This window comes from Ictalurus punctatus, chromosome 1, assembly GCF_001660625.3.
Source record: "Ictalurus punctatus breed USDA103 chromosome 1, Coco_2.0, whole genome shotgun sequence".
NCBI classification, from domain to species: domain Eukaryota; kingdom Metazoa; phylum Chordata; class Actinopteri; order Siluriformes; family Ictaluridae; genus Ictalurus; species Ictalurus punctatus.
In genome coordinates this window covers 33,486,538-33,510,979 of record NC_030416.2, presented here as the reverse complement: position 1 = coordinate 33,510,979, position 24,442 = coordinate 33,486,538, and the positions used below count along the sequence as shown (strand labels likewise).

Below are 24,442 nucleotides of genomic sequence, written 5' to 3'. Positions count from 1 at the left end.
GAACTCCATCATGCAGCAAGACAACGATCCAAAACACACTGCAGACTCAATAAAGGACTTCATCAAGGGGGAAAAGTGGAAGGTTTTAGACTGGACAAGTCAATCACCGGACCTTAACCCGACTGATCAGCATTTCACCTCCTGAAGAGGAGACTGAAGGGAGAAACAAACAACAACTGAAAGAATAAAAGCTGAAATCCTAAACTCTGGCTTCATTCCCAGCTTTTGATCTTAAACCCAAATGCCTTTGGTGTACAGCACAAATGATCTAGCCTTGCAGTTCCAATAGTTTCAGAGAGGACTGTGTATTTAAATTAAAATAAAACATTGTGTTACTAACTGTCCCCAAGCACAGTGGAGTGTGTAATGATACCCCCCCCCCCCTCTCCCCCACATGATGCTAATTGGTAGTCATATGCCTCCATTACTTGTTAGCTGCATTAGCCTTGTGCACGGTGCCTGTCCTAACCTGATGCTACATCCGAGCAGAACGCGACACTTCGTGCTGGAAAAGTGTAAAAACGTGTAAGTTTGGTGCATAAACAACCGAATACACAGAAAGAGAGCAGGCGTGCGCGAGAGGAAGGAGCCGGGCCGGTCACGTGACAGCAGGAGGGGTTGTATCAGGGCGCGCGCGTGCGGGTGTATAAATGCGCTTGTGCGCGCTCAGTGTCTCCTCCTGTGTAGCGTGTGTACATGTGAGCGCGTGCTGAGGGTCAGAGCTCGGCGGCAGTGTGGCTTTAATAAGTGAGGAGGAAGAGACATGGCAGGTAGGTGCAGGAGAGGAAGTGTGCAGCAACGACACACTGTAGCAGCAATGCCTCTTCCGGTTACTGCTGCAATGTCTGTGGACTGGAAACCACACTTTAAGTGCATGCTCATGCTGGGAGTTCTCTCTCTCTCTATTTCGTTTGCAGTTAGAAGTGATCCTTAGTGCCATGGGTTTGTTGTTATTTCGGTGTTTTCCGGTGAGCTGGGCCTGCTGTACACACTGAAACGGAAACTGTTTATCCTGCACCTGGTTCTGTCCCAAACTGCACACTAGTGCACTTAAATAGTACTTGGAGCTATATGTTTGTATGTATAATTTAAGGCATGTTGTATGCGTGTTAGATCCGGAAGTGACGTTTTGCGGGTAGTACGTGTTATTTTGCACGTAGAGTTTACGCGAAGTTTTAAAGGTGTAATTGTCGATTTTTGTTTTCTTATTAATGACACGGATAAGCTGGAAAACATCAAGAACGTCTTTAAAGACATTTAGTTTAAGCTGAGCTCGGGGGGGGGGGGAAAGTGTTACGTGGCTGTGAGAAAACCCGTTTGGAAAAGTGTCTTCCGGTCCGGAATGCATGTTTGTGTTTACTGACTGTCCTGTCAGTCATTTATATTGTTTTATTTGTTTATTGTATATGGTATGTCCTTTTTCAGAATTTCAGCATTGCTGTAAGAGCTTTTATGTTCAGTCAATTTTCCCTGAATAAACAACGCAAATAATTTTATCTACACTCCCTCACACGACTTGTCTAACATGCTAATGCTGCTTATTATGAAGGGGGGCGGGGGATGGCACTTTCTCAGAAGTCATTATGCCCCAAGGGTTTTCTCAACTTCATATCCACTTGCAATGAATGTTGTTAAGTAAAGAATAAAACATGATGTGCCGCTATAGGAAACTAATCCACGACAGTGTAGCACCTTCCCAAGTGTGTTCCTCTTATACCAGGGTCTGTATATGTATACTCTCTTCTGATTGGCTGGAAGGTGTACTCCAACTGTATAATGCACAGCTAGTTCCAGTCAGTGTAATCACTGTTCTGAATTAACACGCTGCCTATAAACCACTGTAACCATAGTAACGTAGTTGCCGTTGCACTCGCAGCTTCATTATTAGTAGAGGTGGAGTGCAGAGGCAGGTAATTCTCGTGCTCTGGTTTCAAACTTCACACCGAAAACTCCTATAAATGATAGATAAATGTCTCCTCAAAGTAAACTTCACCATATTGATGACTTTTCTGCGGTAAATAATATATTTTAATCAGTTTACAATTAGACGATGTAGATCTGCCACAGAAATCCCTGTGAATGAGTCGTTGCTATAGAAACCATAACGTACTAAAACAAGCGTGTCGAATAAACCTGTGATTTCTGTCTTTCAGCCTGAACTACTTTCAGAGCAGTGGTTGTAGAAAACTTCAGACCTTCCCAGAACAATTATTTTACGATGTACAGTTGTTGAATGTGGATGAAACGTGTACCCTGTACATCCTTTATTAAGTGAACAGTGTTTAAAATCCTCAGCAACACTCTCGGTCCACTCGTCCACATGCTACCATCTCCATGTCACTGCTGTCCTCAGACTGATGGATCATTTCAGTAATATCCTCAGTGTGTGTTGATGATGCCCCCCATCCAATTAAGTGAAAAAAATAATCTGCAGAATATATACATATTATAGTATGTGTTTTGATTGTGTGTGTGTGTGTGCGCCCCCCCCCCCCCCCCCCCCCCCCCTTTGCAGTATGTATTATTTAGGGAAGTTATATTACTTTTACTTGGCTGACGCTTTGGTACTTTTTCCTCCCCTGGTCATTGCACACATGTGCAAGGTTCTGAAGGTTCTGACTGTGAAGGTAATCTGATTTTAGAAGATTCCTAACTAATCTGTTGATCTGTTCTTCAGTTGAGTGGATTATTAAGTGGATTACAGCACAGCATTTATAATCCGAGTGAGATCACTTCACTCTAAAGATTTGTGTATAGATGAAACTTTTTGTACTTGGTCTATAAACCAGATTAGGCACCTGAAGTCTCACATAATTTAATATGGAGGTTGGCTTTTTTTTTCTGTAGTAGGGGGGAAACTTTACTGTCCCAGACTGGTGTTAAACCCTTACAGTAGATCAATTTTGCACAGTTATACTCCAGTTTGTGATCTCTCTGCTTAGTCACACTGCAGATGAGGATCCGGTGTAACTGGCACACTAGCAGTGAATTCAAACCATGCTTTTTTTTGGGGGGGGTGTTTTTACTCCGTGCTAAACTCACACTGGTCTATTGTAGTGAAAGTCACTTCTATGGTCGCCTAGACGACACACAACACACCATGGCAACGCTGAGAGAGTTTAGAGCCTTCTGGAGTTAACACAACTCCTGCCTTGGGTTGTGGAGTCCTGGTCACATTTTGACAGTAATGTAGTACACAATGGGTTTTTCTTGTTTTTATACCACAGCGCTATTGACTTCTGGATTCCGATTGGTCAGAGGGCATTGATTAATTTGCTATAACCGTACCTCTGACTGGTCCGGCTGCAAAGCAACTCGCAAGTTAATATTAATGTTAGCATTTCCATGGTAGTGGATGATTTCACAGGGGCTTGTAATTTGGGTGCTCTACATAATCTGACTAATAACAAATGGATTAGAAACTTGACTCTTATTTATGGAAGGAGTCTCCAGTGTCGGTGCTTTGTAACAGCTTTGTAACAAAGCTGTATCTTTAAGTCTTCAGTTTTCCTCTTTGTTCCTTGAACACTTCCACCACTGCACATAATCAGTTTCAACCAGGATAAAGCCTCTGACCACGTCATCCCGAATACTATTTTCTCTCATTCCTACGACTGCCTGAATACCATATATGGAGTTGTTCCTCTCTTACAATGATGCTTCCTGTCTTCTTCAAAAATGCTGTTCTTCCTAGCCAATCAATAGTTAACCCATTGTCTGTGTCAGGCATGATGGATAATACTCTGCCTTTCTTTGAATAAATCTGTGATCTTGCCAGTTGGATTGTTGGTGTCATTTAGCAGCTCTCCTACGGCCTTGGTGTGGGAAGTGTGTGGTGGCGCGGGGGCACAGGCTGTGCATTTTCGCTTTCTCTCTTCAGAATCATAACCCGAAGATCACAAATCCTAACAACGTATATATGATGAGTGGACTGTATATACTAGTAAATGAGTATAGATGGACAATGGGAATATAATAATGAACGTTGAGCTTTGTGGTTTCTCAGAAACATGACAAGCTGCAGGGTTTGTCTTATTAACTATAACTGTACTGGAGTGTTGAAGTTTATTTTGAGCTCCCTGTGTATCTAGTGCTCGGTAAACTCTCAACCATGCATATGGTTTCTTCCCCCATACATGGTCTAATATATTGTTTTAGCAATAACACTTAAATTTTAAGAGTACTACCTTTTTTTTATATACAACTTTCTCTCTTACAGCTGTTACTTGTAGCTTTGTATTAGATACAAGTGAGCCTTGTTTAATTCTCAGCATGTGGTGTTGATGTTGCGTACGGAAAACTGGCACATTTCAGACGTATTTGGGCTGCCTTTAGTCATGGAAAACATTTGCACCATTAATTTTTACAGCAGGCTGCAACATTCAGTTAACCAAAATGAGACCTTACAAAAAGTCTTCTGTTCTAAAAGTTTTGTGTTGGAATCAATTCATCTCTCTCTTTGCAGACCAGGCATTCGTCACCTTGGCCACAAACGATAAATATGCTAAAGGAGCAATGGTGCTGGGGAAGTCCCTGAGGAACCATAAGACCTCCAAGAAGCTGGTGGTGCTCATCGGACGCCACGTGTCAGAACCGTCCAGGTACGCATCAATAAAGCTGGGAATTATGAGAAGCTGGAACATGGACATCACACCTCCCAAATATTTGTGAAAGGCAGAATAATGCGGTCAGTTAATCAATGGTTATTCTCACTTTAAAATCCCTGTGATGTGCCTTGAAATGTGCAGCATTTGATGTAATTTCCTCTGTAACAGGAAGTCAGGGTGGGACCTATTGAGTGGCTCCTCCCTCTTTGTAAATGGCCAATAGTGTTTACCTAACCTCACAGCCCCGGCTAAGCCGAACTCGACAGTTGGTGCAATTGGTTTTTATACTGTTGTGAGTGGGGGAACTTCAGATTCTAGAGTGCATTTAATTGGACAGAAAATCCGTTAAGAAGCTAGCAGAATGATGTCATCAAAATAGTTGGTCTGTATTGGAGGTCGAGAGAAACTACATTCTGAATGCATATATCTTCTAAATTCGAATGTAGTCATTGTTTTGGCTCACACTAGCTTATAGAGAACTTTAAGGCTAACATTCATGCTGAAAGCCGCAAAATGTCCATTTTGACTTCGTGGGGACTTATTTACAGTATTTTACAAATGTATGCCAAAATAACCAATAGAAATGAGGTCAGATTGGCTGGCTAATTAACTTAAAGCAAAAAAAAGAAAAACTGTCTGTGTATTCTGCCTCAGAATCTGAAAAGAAATTGTTTTTGTCCCCTAGATATTTCCCACAGTTGATCACTTGTGTAAAATACAACGTATTGTTCACTACGAAATGGCTAGTGATTCAATGATGCTTCAAGAGACTAAAAGTACAGGTGTTGACCCGATGTGAAGAGTGTTGGTTTGGTCAGGTTTCTTCCTGTCATGTCTCCAGAGCTTCTTTAAAATCTTTATATGCACAGTGGCCTGTTGACCAATGCTGCATCACATACAGTACAACTGTGAAAGGACACAGAAAACCCAACCATATAACCACAAACGTGTGTAAGACTGTTATATAATTCATGGTGGTTGCTTGACAGTTCACGAAGCAATGATCTAATTATTCCTGAGGCAGAACAGGCTTTGTGGAAACCTGGTTTAGTAACACAATTGGGGGGGGGAAACGTGGGTATCTATCGTCATATTATAGACGTCCTCCAACTGTATAGCTACGACCCACTTTTTGGGGTGAGTTGATTGTGCAAATTCTGCTACCTACATTTCCTAGGAATGTTTTCCTAATGATGTAGCAGAAACATTTTTATTTATTTAAGATTAAATACAACTGACCTGTTCCAGATGCATTAACTGCACGTGTAGATTTGTTTTAAGCAAGTGTAACTTCAGGTGTTTGGTTCCTCTGTGTGTACATGCCAGTGTTATGTATATGGCATTAACAAAATGTTGCACTGGTGTGTAGAAATACTCATACCGCATTGAGGCAGTGTAAGGTCCAATAGGAGACCTTAACATAACATTGCGTATAATTGGGTGTCGGTTGCGGATTTCAGTGTTTCTAGACTGAATGTGTAAGCTAGTATTGAGCAATTGGCAGGAAATTGCATGTAATCGAGTACGATTATCAAGGTGCGACTTTTTTAAGCTACTGTGCCGGAATGTTCCACTTTGCATTTCACTCATCTTGCATCTTTTGGACCATATTTGGGATTGTCTGCTTAGTAGTAGTTATAATTTCTGAGCTAAAGCCTTTACATGAAATATTAGGTTTTGGGCCTCCTTAATCCAATGAGTCCTGGTGCCGAAGCTGACTCTGAAATCAACTAGGTTATCATATACCCCCCCCCAGATGGTTTAGGTTCTGAAAAATGTTAACTAAAATTGATTCACTTTGGAGAAACTTGAATCATGCTTTTTATGTTAAGTTTTAAAAATAATAATAAATATAGTAGCCCTAAAGCTCCTCAACCTGCAAAAGCTTGAGGCTTGTCCATGTCTAGTCTGTCAATAAGGACAAGTCTTTCCTGTAATTTTGCACTTAATGGTGATGACTGACAGGCTTTTTACAAAAAAAAAGTAAAGTCTGGATCATGGGGTTTGATATTAAATGTGGGTTTGCTCAGTAATTTAGTCACTTTACCTGTAAGAGAAGCAATGCAGTACCCCTTTGAGATCTCTGCATACAGGATAATGCAGTTATAGGATCTTCTGGTGCCTTTTTCTAGTTTTGTTTTTGTAACCCTGTTTTATCCCAATTTGGTCACTTGGCAATTCCCACCCTCTAGCTAGTTCTCCCCATCATACAACCGCTAGAAACCAGGGTGAAGACTAACACGCTTCTGCCGTGCCATGTGAAGCCAGCCAACCGCATTTAATCATCCTGCCTCACAGGGCAGTGTAACTCACTCGAGCACAATCCGTACATCCGTTCCATGTACATGAGCTCACCGATGCCCACACGGTTGGCTAGTGTCGTACTGTCTGACAGGGGTGAGAGTAATGCCTTCCTACCCACCCAGGGAGCATGGACCGTTTTTTCTTTATTGGACTCCTGGCCACAGCTGGCTGCGGCATCGCCGGGATTTGAACTCATGATCTCTCAGTAACTGGGTGTGTGAGGAAGTGCATTTCATGCTCGTTTTTGTAACTTGAGCCAGTGTGTGCTCCGTTTCGGTGCTGTTCAACACTTCGGTGCTGTTCAACCCAGAGGTGTGGCTTTTAAAACTGACACACACTTGCCCTTGGTAGTACGCATATGATGTTCGTTTCACGCTTAATTATTCTTTCCTTTGTGATTCGCACTTACTCTGAAATAATTCGGGTCAGTGTTCCTGTCACAATTGCTAAAGACACGGTACTCGCTAGTTACTCGGTACTAACTCTAACTGGTAAACAAATGTACATCGAGTCTAAACAAATGGAGTGGTTTTGAGCATAAAGCCCAGTTTGAAAGTAGAAAATCTAATGGTATGTTTTTAAAATGGAAATTTTATTGCTCAAACAGCTTTTTTTTTTTTTTTTTTTTTTTTTTAAATGAATATGCACCGGGTTGCGATGATTTAATGGCAAGTTATGCTCTTAAAGTCCATGCCTCCCTTGACTCGTTCCCTCGCCCCTGTAAGTGGCTATCTATCCAAATTCACTTGAGCTAGTAGAGTTAGAGTTATAAAACCACTCTTGAGAGGTCTACTTGCCTTTGGCGTCAGGGAGTCCCTCAAGGGAGGGTGTGATTTAAAAAGAGCATTGACACCGGGCCAACATTAGTGCATGTGAGAGCCAGTTCTGGTGAGTGTCCAGTGTCGCCTTTTAGTCTGCAATGGTACTCTGTCCTGAGAGCCGGGTCTGCTACAATGCTGAGTCAGGATTTTGTTAATTGGCAGCTTTTATCACCTGTGTTGAGATGTTGGTTTGGGTTTTTTTTTTTTTTTTTTTTTTTTTTTTTTTTATTATTTTTTTTTTTTAAATAAGGTTTTCTGCTTTTTATGTTGCTGAGCTGATTCCTGTGTAACTTTCATAATCACTTCCTCTCGGTTCTCTTGGTGAATTATGGTTTACCGCTGTTGGGTTTGACAGGAACAAAGAAGGCTGTTGCAATGTGGGGGTTTGCTGATGTTAACACATCTACCTTTTATCCAACTTGGCTTTGTTTCACACAACTAATCTGTATTTAATGACTTAATCCGCATTTAACTGCAGCTAAACTAGAACATTCATCTGGATGTCTATAAACTGATCATCTTAAGCTTTGAGAACATGATCTGAGGATTAACGAGCATTCATTAGTGTGATTTTTTGCATAGTGGATTTACTTAGCATGGCTAGCTCGTTTGATTTTTCCTATCAATAAGCTAGAGATGACTTGAAGGGGATTCTTGAGGACAAGAACTAGCTTTTATTAATATTTGGGAAGGTGGGAATGTTCAAGTGTAGCGTAGGAAACGTTCTCTAGAATCCCTGGCTAAACCTCGGATTCTTCACTAATGCACTGTGGGAACAACGCTTTGGTTAAATACTGTAGCTGTTGTGTAGTCTTCTCGTCAGTCCCTCTGGGATTTTGCGATCACAGAAATTAACGCAAAATTTACCGCGGATTTGGAACAAGACGCATCTTGTGACGTCACAGCGCTCACTCGGCCGAAGCCCTCCTCGATTCACGTGCGTCAAACACAAATACAGCTAAAAGGTCTCATTTGCCAACGTTCACCATCACGAAAGACAACTCGAGTACAAAGCACCAACACGCACAAATAACAAGGCCACTGCCAAATCGAGCATTTTTGGCCGCAACAATCTCGAAACTCAAATCCCGCATGGACTGTCCTAGTTTCTTACGCAAGTAATTTTTGGACGAGCTGTTTGGCTCGATCATGTGATTTTAAAGGATTTAAAAAAAAAAAAAACGAGGTATGGCTGTGGTGGAAAATTTGGTCTATCAATGGACGTGTTTTTTTTTTTTTTTTTTTTTTTTTTTTTTTTTTTTTTTCTCTCCTCTCAATTTATTGGCATATTGAGGTTATGCTTCAGTGCTGTATTTAAGCATTATTGCACTCGCAGTTGGGTGGTTAAACTGACAGTTGGCACCGCTGTGATCAGCTGTGACACTCAGGCTATGGCGTCATGCCTACACCTTCACAGCTGTGCTAATATTCAGCATAACCGCACAATTACAAGTTCAATATTGCTTTTACACAACGGCTCTATAAACAAGAAATTAATATCCTGTAAGCGACACTTTGGACACGATTTATCCAAATGCTTTGGCTTATTTTTGTGCCGCTAGCGAAAATGGATCCTGAAGGTGCTATGCTCTTTACTCCCCATTGGCTGGCTGGCTCTCACGTGACTTGTCCGTTCCCGTTTAAAGGTGCTTCTGGTAAAGTTGCTGTCCCTTTTGTCCTTTTCACCTTCATCTGATGAGCTTAGATTATTTTATAAAGTGATATTCATGAATTATTTTATTTTTATTTTTTGCTATGTCCACTGAATTTGCGTTCCAAAATTCGCAATTTGAGTTTGTTTTTTGTGGTAAACTACTTGAATTGTGATTGTTTTGCAGTTTTTCGCACTGATTTCGCAATGAATGTTCGACACGTGAATCAAAGAGGGCTTTGGCTGAATGTGTGTTGTGATGTCACATGACTCATCTTGGCCCAAATCTGCTGTATTTGATAAATTGCGTGCTCTTCAGAATATTGTGGTATTTGCTTTTTTAAAAAAAAAAAGCTGTTCTCTTTTTGCTGACTTTCTTTACAACTGAAAAAATGTTTGAATGGAGGAACTAAGTGGGTTGTGTGGGGTGTTTATTTTTTTGTTTTGTTTTGTCCCCCCCCCCCCCCCCCCCCCCTCCAATGTTTGAAATATTTACTGTTTTTTCCTGTGTTTTTGTAAGAATTTGTAAGTCTAACTGTTGGAGTATCCTAACTTCACCCTTCAGCACAGGTGTCAGTAAAAGGGAACAAGGTGTAGCGCTTTTCAAGCTAGAAGCAGAAACCCAAATGTTTCTGATTTGATCTGGGCTATGATCCTTTCAATATTAAGGTCAAGAGAAATGGGACTGTTAGTATTGATGTATTGCATTTCCTTGTATATTGTAGGTATGAGCTGTAATTCTTATTTTATTGCATCGACTTACTGTTTCTCGGTAGCTGAATTTCTTCTTGGTATCCTGCCTTTCTTTTTGTTTACTAAATGTGTTTTTTATTTATGGGAAAATATCTATGGGTGTGGAAAGGACCTTGAGGATGAGCGGATTGTGAGCTAGAGTGCTGGAATGAACAACAGAAGGTTGGCTCTACCGGTTTGGTTGGCAGTTTGGGCCGAGACACCAAGGTAATGCCAAAAATTACACACCTGTGTAGTGTGAATTGGTAGAACGTTCCCCTTCAAAGATATTACATATGTATTCTGAATCTAAATGGCTTTTTCTGCAGTGTCCAGATTTTAGAAGTTTATAACATTTGGATGTTAAGTCTAGAGCATACCCTTTATAACTTATTAAAAAGTAATAACTTGTGTGACCAGCACCGAAAGTCCCCATGAAATCACAATGGATGTTTTTAAAGCTGCTTGGACAAATCTCTTGGTGCTGTAGACACACAAGCCAGCATGTATCTGCTGATTGTCATTGTTCGTTATTTCCAGGAAAACTGTGATGGTTTTGATCCTTCTTGTACTTGTCCAATGTGCAGCTCTCTCTAGAACCCATTTGTGTCCCCATAAAACAAACTACAGACATCACACTAGAGTAGCAGCAAGTGAAATGTTGACTATGGGTTGTGGTTGTGCAGCTTCCTGCATGTTCTCCTTCCGAAGCTGAATGTGTTCAAGCTGGGAGGCAGATGTACGTGCACTTGTTCCTTTTCCAACATCCCCTATCTTACCTCCCAACATGTACAGATTGTGATGACGCATGATCCATGACACGGTTTAACATACAGGAAGTGTGCAGTGGAGAGTGGGTGAACATTTGGACATATCAGTGTGTGTGTGTGGGAGAGTTGTTCATAGTCAACATGCGCAATCAAATCATGATTTACGAGCCATTTCACATGCATATTAAGTTTGTGAGCAGTTCTGGAGTGCGTAACAGGCTTGTGACGGCGATTATTCTCGTCCCTATTCAGTATTACACTTCTACGATGTCTAGTGGTCTCTGTATTACATTTACTCTTTTAGCAGACGCTTTTATCTAGAGCGACTTACCAATGAGGAAATACAAGCAAAGCGATATCGAGCAGAGAACTATACAAGTAGTGCTACCATACAAGATCTTTTAATTGAGTTCTAGAAGAAAAGTGTGCAGAGTCGAGGTGTAAGTACTAGAGTAAGGTGCGTGTGTGTGGAGGTTAAGAATATGAAATTTATTTATTTATTTATTTTATTTATTTATTTATTTTAAGGGGTTAGTTAGGTGCTCACGGAAGAGGTGGGTCTTTAGCTGTTTTCTGAAGATGGTGACTGATTCTGCTGTCTCGATTGAGGTTGGAAGTTCATTCCACCTTTTGAGGAACAGTTGGTGTGAAGGTTCTGGAAAGGGACCTTGAGCCACGCTGAGTAGGCACTACTAAGTGTGGTATTGTATTACCACACCTGCCAGCCTTTACTCATTTGTGCATAAGAGTATGCCAGTAAAATGGGAGACGAGCCAGTCAACATATGAATCTTTTGAATCATCTCGTGTGCTCTCGAATACATGCAGGCTTCCTCACTTACGGTCATAGTAAATGCAGAATGTGTTCAGTTCATTTAATGTGAAATAAAATCTATGGGTGTATGTTCACCTTGGTTGACATTAGACTATAGAGTGCTGCAGGGATGACATGATTTTTTTTTTTTTTTTTTTTGTAGGCCAACTCAGAAGTTCGCATCACTCGTGTTCCCTCTACAAAAATCCAATAGGATTTTCCACTGGTTTTTAGTTTGTCTATAAGAGTAATAGTGATGCTAATTATAAAGTAATTAAATGGTTAGCTTGACTGCTTGCTACTACAATATATCCTTTTTGTAAAAGTGTTAATGTGCTTTTTTTTTTTTTTTATATATATATATATATATATATAATTTTTTTTTTTTTTATATATATAAAAAACTGTTGACTGTATTGCTGTAGGATCATTTATGTTCTCCTTTCACCTGAAATGGTGGGAATGCTCATTTTTACTGTATTTCAGTTCTGGATGTTTAGATCATTTATCACAATATTTATATTTAACTCATGAGCAAGGAGAGATCAATTTCACACAAACCTAGTACATGGTTCTGGTAATACAGTCGGTCTGTGACCTTAACTTAAAGGTGAAGAGTACTTTAACAATGCACACGATGATGATGATGATGATGATGATGATGATGATGATGATGATTAGGTTTTCCTAACCAAGGAGCAAGGGAAAGATACCAGTGAGGAGTTGACCAGAGTTTCTCATCCTGTTCAGGGCAGTGCTTCAGACGCTGTATGATGAGGTCAGGCTGGTGGACGTGTTGGACAGTGGGGACACCGCGCACTTGGTCATGATGCAGAGACCAGACCTGGGAGTGACCTTCACTAAGCTCCACTGCTGGACGCTCACACACTACTCCAAATGTGTGTTTATGGACGCAGACACGATGGTGAGAGTCGGATCGAGGCGTGGCCGTCTGAGCAGAGCGGTTCGGGGTTCTGGCGTTGCATGAGATTAGTATGGTTTGTGTGGAACGCTGTACATCCTCCAGCCAGGAGCAGCAGAGAGTGCAGTTAGTCGGGAGTTTAATCATTAGGGGGGTAGAAGCGTTAGAATAAATGCTCTGTAGTCATGCCAATCTTGAGTGACATCCTCATATGCAGTTTATTTGACTGCTCATATTTACAATGCTTTTCAAAATGGATCCTTTTCTTTGTTCATTAGACTTTATGTAGCGCACGTATGCCGTGAGTCAGAATTCAGTCTGCTGCCTTTATCATGATGCAAGATGGCAGATTTTTAGATCTAAATATAACGAGTAAAAAAAGACCATGAAAATACTTTACCATAAAACTTCATTCAGTTGGTGGGTGGATTATTATTTTTCTATCTATCTATCTATTTATCTATCTATCACAAATTTTGCTCTATCTGGGACATGTTTTTTGCAAGCTTTGTGGAGGACCATGTTTGAGGGTTCTCTGTCCTGAGTCATTCCACCCTGAGATAAAGACTGTCCCAAAGTGAGGAATGTGCACTAAGTAGTATGCCTAAATAGTAGTGATACCAGAGCTGTACCGAAAAAAAAAATATTGCTTCCAGTAGCATGCTCCTTGGGACACAGCCCCAGTGTTTGTGGCTCTGAATATATAATTGTCCAATTACAGTGTATGGTGAGCAGTATGAATGGATTTGATTCAAATTCTGGAACAAATAAAGATCGGCATTGGGAAATTAAAATGTATTTATTTTCTTGTAAAATAAACACTCTGAAGGATTTTGATATCGGCTGATCACTCGGTTTCATGATCCGTATCGGGTAAAGAAAGTGTGGTATCTCTACCACTTAATTTTCTTCATGTGCTCATTACATAGGTTGAATAAAATTGTTCTTATCCGAACATTAACGTCTTTGACTATTAAAGGTAATGGAATTGGAAAGCTCTGTGTAAGAGATGATTGTGCTATTAAAAAAAACAACAAAAAAAAAACTGCTCTTTATCCACCAGTGTTTGTAGTTACGGTGTAATGTGTTGTGTTTAGGTGGTAGCGAACATTGATGAGCTGTTTGACAGAGAGGAGTTCTCAGCAGCTCCAGATCCCGGATGGCCCGACTGCTTCAACTCCGGGGTGTTCGTCTTCCGCCCCTCCAACGAGACCTACGGCAAACTCCTCGAGTACTGTACAGAGCACGGCAGTTTCGACGGTGAGTAACTATCTTCTTTTTCTTTTTTTTTGTGTGTGTGATGGGAAGAAAAGCTTGGGTTTAAAGTTTGATCCATTACATCTCCCTGTATTTACCATAAGCTGGTTTGCTCAGGAATGAACTCGCTCTTTGTGGGTTGTAAATATGGGTTAGAACATGAGCTCTGGAGAGCCACAGTTTATCTTGCTTTTATGTGCTTTATTACTCTGAGGGCTGAGCGAGGTTAACCTACTTAAGATTTGATTCCAGTCCTAAAGCTGTAGGAACCCAGGTTGGGGTTGTCTAGAATATTAAAATGTTTGCGGTCAGATGTAGACATGTTCATAAAAATTCTGGGTGGTAGTTTGCATTCACACTATTGATTCAGAGGGGAGGGGGAGGTTTCCAGAGTTCCTGGAAGGTTCCAGGTTTCCAGTCATGGAAGACACCTGAAAGTGAGCAAGTGACTGTGTCTTAGAAATACTGTTAAGATTTAATGATGCATGTTTTCCCATCGTTTCTTCCTGGATTCTGATCAGAGTAAATGCACATGAATGTATTTCTATTCTTTATTTTGCTACAGTGACCATGTTTACATGCATGCATGTTGAGATATTCCAATATTAATCTCAAATTAATGGAAATATTCGAATAAGTATTTGGTCATGTAAATCCCGCAGTTGGATTGCTGATTCAGATTAAGACAGTGTTCTGATTCCCGCCCCTGAAATATGCCCATTTTTAATTAGAAATTTGTTGCATGTAAGCACCTTTTATTCAGAAAATCAATTGAAAGGAGGTGTATATGCACAAGCTCAGTCCGCAAGGAATTCTGGGTAGCAACGGCAGCATCTTGAATCTCGCAGGAAAGGGAAAAGTGCACGTGTGGATCAGCATATCTACAACCATGTATACAGGGAATATTCCGACACCTGTACGCATATAAACATGGTATTCGGGGTATGGCTACAACCCGAATATAGACCTTTTTTAGTGGAATTTGTTGTGCATGTAAACAGACATTGTGAGGTAATATCTTTAGAAGAGATCTGTGGAAGAGGCTAGAATTTGTTAGGTTCAGGATTTTAAAAAATTTAATTTGACTCTCTGGTTGAACTTCGCCGGTCACTTGTGGTCAAATATTTGGTGGAAGGTGGGTGTGTTTGTGCATATTTGGCATGAGGTTTGGTAGATTTATCCTTTTGTTGTTCTAAGTTACTATTCTACACTTGTGTGCCAACAAAACCTTTCAACCAATCGAGTTTGTTTTTTACTCAGTAATGGGTCGGATCTACATAGCCTAAATGGCCAAAAAAACAAACAAGGATGTGAAAGGGAATTGTGAGTTGCTGCTGCTGCTATTATTATTATTATTATTATTATTATTATTATTATTATTATTATTATTATTATTATTATTATTATTCAGTTGTACAAAATGTCCTGGAAACACCTGAAGAGTGAGACATGAACATGGCTTCACAAGTATATGATGGTGGTGTTTATATGTTTTTCCCTATGTGTAATCAAGTCTCTTCTGCCCAGCTTTGCAGTGCCCATGTCCAGTCTTGGCCCGTGGCCATCTTTTCCCTCCAGATCTATTATCGGCCTGGGTGTGGCGGTTCTGAATGGATCCATTCTCCCCATGGACTGGTTTCTCAAACTGTGTTCTACATTCCTGCCATCTGTTCAAGCAGAAATCTCTCCGATAGACAACTTTTACGCTTGGCGGCCTGATGCGTTTGTGCTTTCTAATGCTGACAGGTGTAATTTCACGGTCATGTTTTATGTTAAATAAATGTGTGAAGTTGTTTTTCTCACTCTGTGGGTGTTACAGCCTTTTTTGTTTTGTGTGTCCATGACACGCTCGAGTGTTCATACTCCTCACAGGGAGTTTGGCACAGGGGCCATGTGCAGACAAAAATCCTTTTCATGCCATTTTATTCAAATCTGGATTTGAGCTTCTCAGGCCTGCCTCAGCTTAGTGAAGTTCTAGTGATGGGCTGTACTGCTTCTGGAGGTCAGCAAGATGGGAGCTTAACCGTTCAGAGCTTTTAACTGCATCAGCAGGAATTTGCCTCTTAAGTTTCACCTTGGTTACAGTCGGCGTAGCTTGAATAAAACGGGCAGCCGGCAACACCTCGCGGTAGTCCGAGCTAACGTTTATGAAAGAATGCAAGGTTTCTCAGGTGAAATAGGACCATATGACTCGACGTGACATTATGATTGGTGTAGTTCTAGATTCTCCATCACTTTTATTCTCAAGACATCCAAATTTCTTCACTCTACCTTATTGCAAGCAAAAATGGCACCCTGCATGTGTACCTAAATGTGGTACCCAGTGACTAGACTAAACTACTTGAAAGTAGGCATAGCAGAAATGTAATGGGTTTTTTTTGGTACATGCTTGCTTTTGACAAGTTTCTGATCAGAAGTGTAGAAGATGGCTTGATTTATACTGGCATGTACTTAAGGTTGGTTTAATTTGGTGTGATTACACATGGGTTCCTTCTATCTCTGGAAGTTTGAATGGATTCACAAAAAGCCTCATTAGTTTGCTGAATGACAAACTGGAGAAGAAATGCCTTGTCGAGACTGGATCCTGTTAACAATTGGCACGAACTCTGCATGTTTTAATGACTATTTTCATGTTGCTGTTGCAGAAGAGCTTTGTTTGCTGGAGGACTTTTGAAGCATCTGGTAATATCCCGTTCCCAAACAGTCTGAAGGCACGTGAACTATTGTAACGGTGTTTTTAGTAGGATTGGTCTGTGGAATGCAAGATGTCCACTTTAAACGTTTAACACTTCCTATTTTTGCCTTTTACTTGGTGTACAGCATGAAGCTTATAGCTTGGTTGATAGGAATTGTACAATATCCTATGGAAGTGGGTATAAAATTCAACTGGATTATTCTAGGTGTAATGGATCTGTTGCTTAAGAATCCCCAAAAACAAAGCAGGTGTGCATTTTAAAGATTTTAGGAGAGATGTGTAGGTGTCCTGTTGGCTTGGGTATGAGGAATTATCTAATACAGGGTAGAAATACCAGTTAAATCCATGTAAATGTGAACTGGAGGGGATCTTATTTATTTATTTATTTATTTATTTATTTATTTATTTATTTATTTATTTATTTATTCCCTCCATTTGCGTGTGGACACAAGCTCTTGCTCTCATCCTTTGCCAGACTAAAGCAGCAGTTGGCACGGTATATTCTTCCAGAGCCCTGTTCATCCTCTCAAAATGAAGACTGAAACTAGTGCAACATTTTAAGGCCTCTGGGATCCAGAGGGGATTTTCTGAGCCGTGTAAATCTGCTGATAGCGTGCCTATTTTAAACTGCAGGGTACACTTCACTGAGTGAATGATTAGCTTAAGTAGAGCAAACATACACAGATATAGCTGTTGTACATGGGCATTCCTCTTGAGTGCTAGTGGTATGACCTCTGGAAAAGGCTCACCTTCTTACAGTTGAAGCCTTGAGTGAGTGGTTCATACAAGAGGTTTGTTGAATATGAATAGTCAACATGGCCTCCTTGTTGAAGCTGTTGACTCCTGCTGCAGAACATAGCAGTACTGATCTTTTTATTGATTGTGGGTGTTTGAGGGCAGGCTGGAGGTTTTTTAGAGGTGGTGTTTAAAAGAAGATTTTGATGGACTGCTGGTTTTAGAGGTCTGTAGGTTTTGGGGTTGCGAAGGCTTTTAGACATGTGGTGGGGGGGTTGGTAGCAGACTTTGTATGCCCAATTTGCTGGCATGAATATTTTGAGCCTGTAGGTTTTTAGGTCTGGAGGTTCAAAAAAAATTAGTGCATGGTGTTGTCGGGCCTTGTGTTTTTTTTTTTTTTTTTTTGGGGGGGCGGGGGTTGGATGTCTGGAGGGTTTGTGTATAGTAGAGAATAGCCAGTCTGTTGTTTGCTGTATACTGACTAGCCTCCAGTAGTTGTCAATGTTGGACTATAGGCCCCCTGGTTTGGCAGGGCTGACTTTATATAAAATAAATAAATAAATAAATAAATAAATAAAATTTTATTTGGAAACAGGAGTTGTGGGCCTGGATGTTTTTGGGGCATAGCCTCAAGTAGGACTAAAAACCTTACACTAAAAAGCAAATAATTAATGCTAGTACAGAATAGTCTCATCTTATTTGCAGTATTCTTACTGGCCTTTAGTAGTTGTCAGTTTTACACTTTAGACTTTCAGTATTTCTTTACTCTTGTGCAATATTTTTTACCGCACAAGCTGTTGACACTTGAACCTTTTACACTCCTTTTGTAGCCTACACAAGGTTGTGACCTAATGTACAGCTGTCTGACCTGTACAGTATGTCATACTATTCCCTATATAGCACATGTGCAGCGAGCCAGTCTAAATGTATGTGACTATTTTAAAATGGAATCAGTAGGTCGTGTCTGTGAGTTAATGTGGGGTCGGTATTAAGGACAGTGTTGCTAATACAATGTTTTAAGAGGGGGAAAAGAATAGTAACTGAATATTTATTGCGATGAAGTTAAAATGAAAGGTGTAGTTTGTTTAAACGAGTCATAAGTCTAGATGTTGGTCTTCATAATCACAATAGGAAAGCATAATTGATCACCAAAGCGTTGCTCGGTTTTGAGTCCTTTCCTTAAGAAGTGACTTGAGGCAAGAACATGGAGACATTTTGCTAAAGTACAGTAATCATTATAATGCATCTTGCGCTAAATTGATACGATTGTGTTTTTACCCTCTAACATGCGATTTTATGTTTAGATATCCCAGATCGAAGCAACGTCTCTGATAATTTAACTCCCAACGTCAGTTGCTGTGACGGCAAGGCTCTAATTTTGTGACTGTAACGTTGCTAGTTTTCCCTCTTGTCATTTGCCAAATGTGTTCATTCTTAAAGGGATTTCAGCAACTTGTTCAATGTATGTTCAGCTGTGTGCGCATGCACTTGTTCACCAGTTTTTATTCTTCATCACTGTACATGCCTGAGTTTCTCTGACCTGAGCTCTGGTGATGCACAGAAACTATACTGAGTGAATGAGTGATTTGAGAGCATGACCTTGACTAGAAACAATGGGATTTTGGTGAGTAGCAGTAACCAGAGGAAACTGCTGATGTGGACACGTGTTGGTAAAAGCTAATTTGAGGGCAAAACAATTGTGCCTGTTGGCTTAGTTGTGGGGGGTAAATATCTTTTTATTTATTTTTAATCTACCATCAACAGTTTCCTAGTTTTCAGTACATCTTACGAGTCCCGTGTGTTCTACAATTGCAGTGTAGCTTCAAACATTGTTCACCTAACCTCAAAGATGTGATTTGGTTGTAACCATGGACTCGGTTCACTAAAGCAGTAAACCCAGATCGCCAAATAATTCCAGGACCATTACAGCACTTCATGCTTTTGTGATGTGATGCATTGGCATGCTGGAAGTGTGCGTCAGTGAGGATAAACCGTAGCCATGAAGGGATGAAGTCAGCAGGGATTTGAGTACATATGCCAGGAAAACATTCCCACTATCATTACTGGCCTGTATTGATCTAGCCATTCACAATCCATCTTTCTTGGTCGCGTTTCTTTAAAAAGCTACGTCTGGGTGTTGGAGTGTTGTAGCTGTATGTCCGACTTGTAGAAATTCCAGATCCTGTCTGCATTTGTAAAGATTGGGAGCACCGAGCCTCGCCGTCAGGCTTTACGCCAACGTTGCCAGGTTTTTTTTTTTTTTTTTAAATGTTCTAATAACCGTTATACATGTTTATTCCTGTTCCTGTATTTGCACTACACTGTCTCTGTAGTGAATTATGTTTCAGTGGCCTGGCAAACACCAGACGTGTCGTTGGAGCGAGCTTTCATTGAAATGGAATTTTTGGCCCCCTGATATCAGAGCTGCCTGTCATCTCTATCATTCCAACCCCCCCCCCCGTTACTTCATTAACTTTTCTTTAAACGCTCGGCACAATTTGAATTCCAGGGCTGTGTGAAAAGGACGGGTTGCTAGCTGTGCTCTTATCTGCTCTGCAGGTGGAGATCAGGGAGTTCTCAATGGGTACTTCAGTGACTGGGCCACAGCGGACATCAGAAAACACCTCCCGTTTATCTACAATATGAGCAGCATAGCAATCTACACTTACCTTCCTGCCTTTAAACAGTAAGTACCACGTCCTGGATTATTTATAACGCTACAGTATATGACTTTGTTTCTGTCGAGTTTGAGGATCAGCGTGACCAGCTCGGAGTGCAGAGTTACAAGAAATACGGGTCACATGAACGCTACCCTGTGACGACATCCTGGCAGGATCATCAGGTTTCAGGTAGAGCCACGTGCTCTGTCAGACGACGGGATGGAGAGATTAAATGTCCATGGTGTAGGACTGACTCCACCAGCTGAAAATGGTGTTGCTGATTAAAGAACCGCAGCTGTGTGGGCTTGAGGAAGTGGGACACCCCTTTTAACAACTAGAGATCAAGGGCTTGGTCTAATTTCTATTTAAAAGTCCATCACCTTGTCTCTGATGGAAACATGTACCCACTTGCAGCCAATCAAATTACAGACGGTCTGGTTTTACTCCGTGACTGGTCCGGGTATTGTATTCCTAATGCCATGGATTTGGACTGGGGGGAATTTTTGTCCTAGTGTTTTAAAAGTAACTGATCTCAGCCTGGCAAACTGATTAAAGCTTTAGCAAAGGAATGTTCAAGTGTTGGTTGGCTGGTGATTTTGTGGCTCGGTAAACTGTTTGGTTGTTACTATGCTCGTGTTATGGCTCGATATTGAATATCGGATTCACCACTCGAGAACATGTCCAGTACAAGCTGCCTACTTCATTCACATGGAGTGTCTTGGGGATGTACTCGAATATGGATTTTTAGGCATGCCAGAAAGGTTCACAGGGCATCTGGTTGAGACTAGAGATCTCCTCCTCCTTTGGGATTGTGATCCAAAGGAATGCAACAATCATACAATTGAGAGGTTTTTACTTCCGCATACGCGAGTGGTTTGATCTGAAGCTGGCTGGCAGGAGGAACGAACAAAAAACATGTTCATTCGCATGAATGTATAGTGTTCCTTCATACTGTACATCTCTTAGTATCTCAGTAGTCAGGATCTAGTTAAACTCTACAGCGTTATCTATATGCATTCCTCAGGTATGGCGCAAACGCCAAGGTGGTGCACTTCCTTGGTAAGACGAAGCCGTGGAGCTACACCTACGACACTAATCAGAGGAGAGTACGGGGGAACGTGCAGGAGGCCTCGACGCACCCTGGCTATCTCCTGGAGTGGTGGAGTCTTTACAGCAGCTGTGTGCTTCCCCTGAAGCACCAAGAACACGGTGAAGAGCCTTTCGAGTTCAGTGTTCAGGTGAGCTTTAAACGCCAGCAATCACTAGCTGGATGACATGGCTGATCCACTGGGGCTTCACAAAAATACGTTTTCTGACTGAGCATTGGCATTTTCATGACCGAACAGGGCAAGCACTGTGTTGTACATTTTCGTAAAGAGAGACCACTAAACGTAAAGGCATAAATTATGCAGAACACTGCTCTCACGATAATGCAAGTCTGCAGATTTCCAACAATTGATAGAAAGAAAGGTTTACTTCTTAGAAAACTAGAAACATAGTGCTAAATTTGGCCCAAAAACGTATACAGTTCCCCCACCAGCTGCATATGATGAACCAAAACATGCTTCATATGTGAAGTTTGAGTTTCACACTGAAGTTATGAAGTGAATATATTGTAATTTTCTTCTTACAGAATGCTTATAGCTAGCAGTTTAACATGTCTGGATTACACTTCCCTCGAAAGGCAGTATGTATGCAGTGCTGGGTTTACTGTATATTAATAAGCCCTTGTCGTTTCTATAGTAACACCTTACACAGACTTGTCTGGCAGATGCTCCACATGAACAATGATTAATAATCGATGGATTTTAAATACGTTATTTAGGAAAACAAACCTTATGAATGTTGATCTGGTGAATTTTTCTGGAACGAGACATTTACAGTATTTTATCTTGTGGAAGGAGTCTCCAGTATCGGTGGCTTATAACTTGATGATGCAGTTTCTCAGTAACATGACGATCTTTTGTCGTAAGAGAAAGTGAAGGAATGACTGTTTATAGCTGCTATAATGTAAGGGATAACACATTTTGTTATAGGCTATCTATAAAATTAAATGCAAATATTAATGTTTTGAAAATGGTGTGACTGTCAAATCAGACTTTCCAGTGTGTTGGGTGTGTTTTCGATCACAAATGACTCCACGATATTCGGAGAAGTGTGCAGTTTTTCAAATTACTGCAGATTTTCCAAAAAAAAAAGAGATCCCGTACTTTTTATTTATTTGTTTACTTTTTTCCAAATTTGGGACCGCAAGAACTCATGCACATGTCAAATAGAAATGGATGCATGTGTTATGTATGGGGTTTTTGTATCTGTGCACATGAGCATGTTTTCACACTTCATTACTCATTCTGTCCTAGCAGGAGGAGTTTCAGCCTCAGGCCCTGCCCGGCCCGCCTCCTCTCTCCTCAGCCGAGCGTAAACAGCGCTGGGAACAGGGCCAAGCCGACTACATGGGAATGGACTCTTTTGAGAACATCGAGAAAAAGCTTGCTGCTTTCCTTAAATAAAGAAGAGGGGGTGGGGGACCGACATTGTAACAGGGTTCTTTACAGTTTTGGAGTGATGGTTTTGAAACGTGAGTAGAGCCCATGGCTACAGTGTCACCCTGACTGGTTTTCCTTCAGCTATGCAGAACTGTCACTGCAGCGTGCCAACCTCGACACCATTTTTTCTTTCTTAAAACTTTTGTACACTCTAGAACTGGTATTCATTTTTGACTTCATGCTCTTCACCAAAAAAAAAAAAAAACCCTAGATAAACTTTTCTTTATATTCCAGGTAGTCATGTTTATAAGTGGAGCTGAATGCCGCTGTTTACACCGAGGAGGTGACGCTTTAATGGCACCGATTTCCGAGACGGCGTTGTTTTTAATTCTCACACGCATGCGCACACACCAATGAGAAGTCTTTAAGTACGACGCCCATCACATGACTCGCTCTCGTCATAGCTCAGTAGTGACATCTGTTCAAGCACTTTAAGTAGAAAGCACTTAGACTTGAACTTAGGTTATTTTTATTTTTTTTTTGTTTTGTTTTTTTTGGGCTTGGTCACAAACTGTTGCCTTGGTTTCGCCCAGTGTTTACGGTTGATCACAGTAAAATCTGAGCTTTCATGCACTTAAGTCTATAGTTCTGCGCATAGTGAATGTCTGCATTAGTCCGTGTCCACATAGTGTGAGGTGGATGCTCTTCACCTCACCTGTTGCTGCTGTCTTCTCTCTCAGTGCAAGTGTCTTACATTTTCATCTGCACAATAAACATTGAGATTGTTAAATGTTGTGTCTCGACTCTATGTAATCCCTCTTGCAATGTGGTGCTGTGTGTTTGTTTTTAAAAGGGTTACACCATCCTTATTTTTCATAAGTAAATTGAAAACAATACTAATTTTACATGCACCTCAAATTCCATTTAAGGTCTGTGTTTGGGTTGCAGCCATATTCGGAATATGTTTATATGCATACACAGATCGGAATATTCCTCTATACATGGTTGTTGGTATGCCAGAGTTGCTATTCCTAGATACCTAGCTTAAGTGTAGGTCAGCACTATAGATGTTCGCTTTTTTTTTTTTTTTTTTTTTTTCTTTTTTTAAACCAATACAGATATTTGCATGTTTACGTGCCCAAAAAAACAATACGCCGACCCCTTTATTGTTTTACTGCTGTTTTTGACACGAGCACCACAGAACTAAACAAACCGTTATAAATAAAACAGTTTTGTTAAGATCACTTCCTCCTTGCATACAAAACAACTCTTATTTATACACCAATAAAGAGGAGTCTGAAAGAGTGCAAAAAAAAATAACGTGCACTGTTCTTAAAATGTTCTTAAAAGCTTTGAGGTAAACAGATTTAAGTGACGGTGTCTATTTCTCAGAGCCAAGCTGCTTAAACTACAGATCAAGCATTTATGGAACACATCTAATTTGGACATTTAATGGCGGTTATTGTGGTCTTGTGCAATTCTCAAAGTGCCCATGAGAGCTGATGTTAAAAAAAAAAAAAAAACACGATAACAGATTATGGAAAAATGCTTAACGGTCGATCTCTGGTTAGCACCCACAATTCATTGTTTGCTGAGCATGCACATGTATCTCCTTTCAGTGGATTTTTCTGAATAAGGTGTTTTTACATGCAACAAATTTCCAATTAACAGGCATACTCCAGGGTGGGGAATCAGAATATTGTCTGAGTAATATCTGAATCAGGCAATCGGTTTGACTCGATACTAATTAGAATATTGCCAAATTCTGATTAATATGAAAATATTGGTGTGTGTGTAAATGTAGCAGATTTATTTTATAAGCAGTTCCAAACATTGAACAGAGTCTCTTCAGCTGTTGGAGCGTGATCCAAATGTGGACCCAGCAAAGAATTTCAGTGGGTTGAACCAAGTGTGTTGTTCATGTTTGTTTCTTTTGTAAGCAATAAAAGTAATGTAGTTGTACCACAATTCTTAGCTATTCTAAATAAA

The 24,442-nt window shown here is 40.6% G+C and overlaps 1 protein-coding gene across 3 annotated transcripts; it reads left to right on the top strand.

The window, feature by feature from the left end:
- The first annotated feature begins 686 nt into the window (after positions 1–686).
- On the top strand, positions 687–23,243 carry gyg1b (glycogenin 1b). Of its 3 annotated transcripts, none has more exons than XM_017467204.2 (7): positions 687–770; positions 4,466–4,601; positions 12,449–12,623; positions 13,718–13,880; positions 19,867–19,993; positions 20,992–21,205; positions 22,331–23,243. In XM_017467204.2, exons 1-7 carry the CDS (start codon positions 764–766, stop codon positions 22,475–22,477), a joined length of 969 nt encoding a protein of 322 aa, XP_017322693.1. In that variant the 5' UTR covers positions 687–763; the 3' UTR covers positions 22,478–23,243.
- The last annotated feature ends 1,199 nt before the right edge of the window (positions 23,244–24,442 follow it).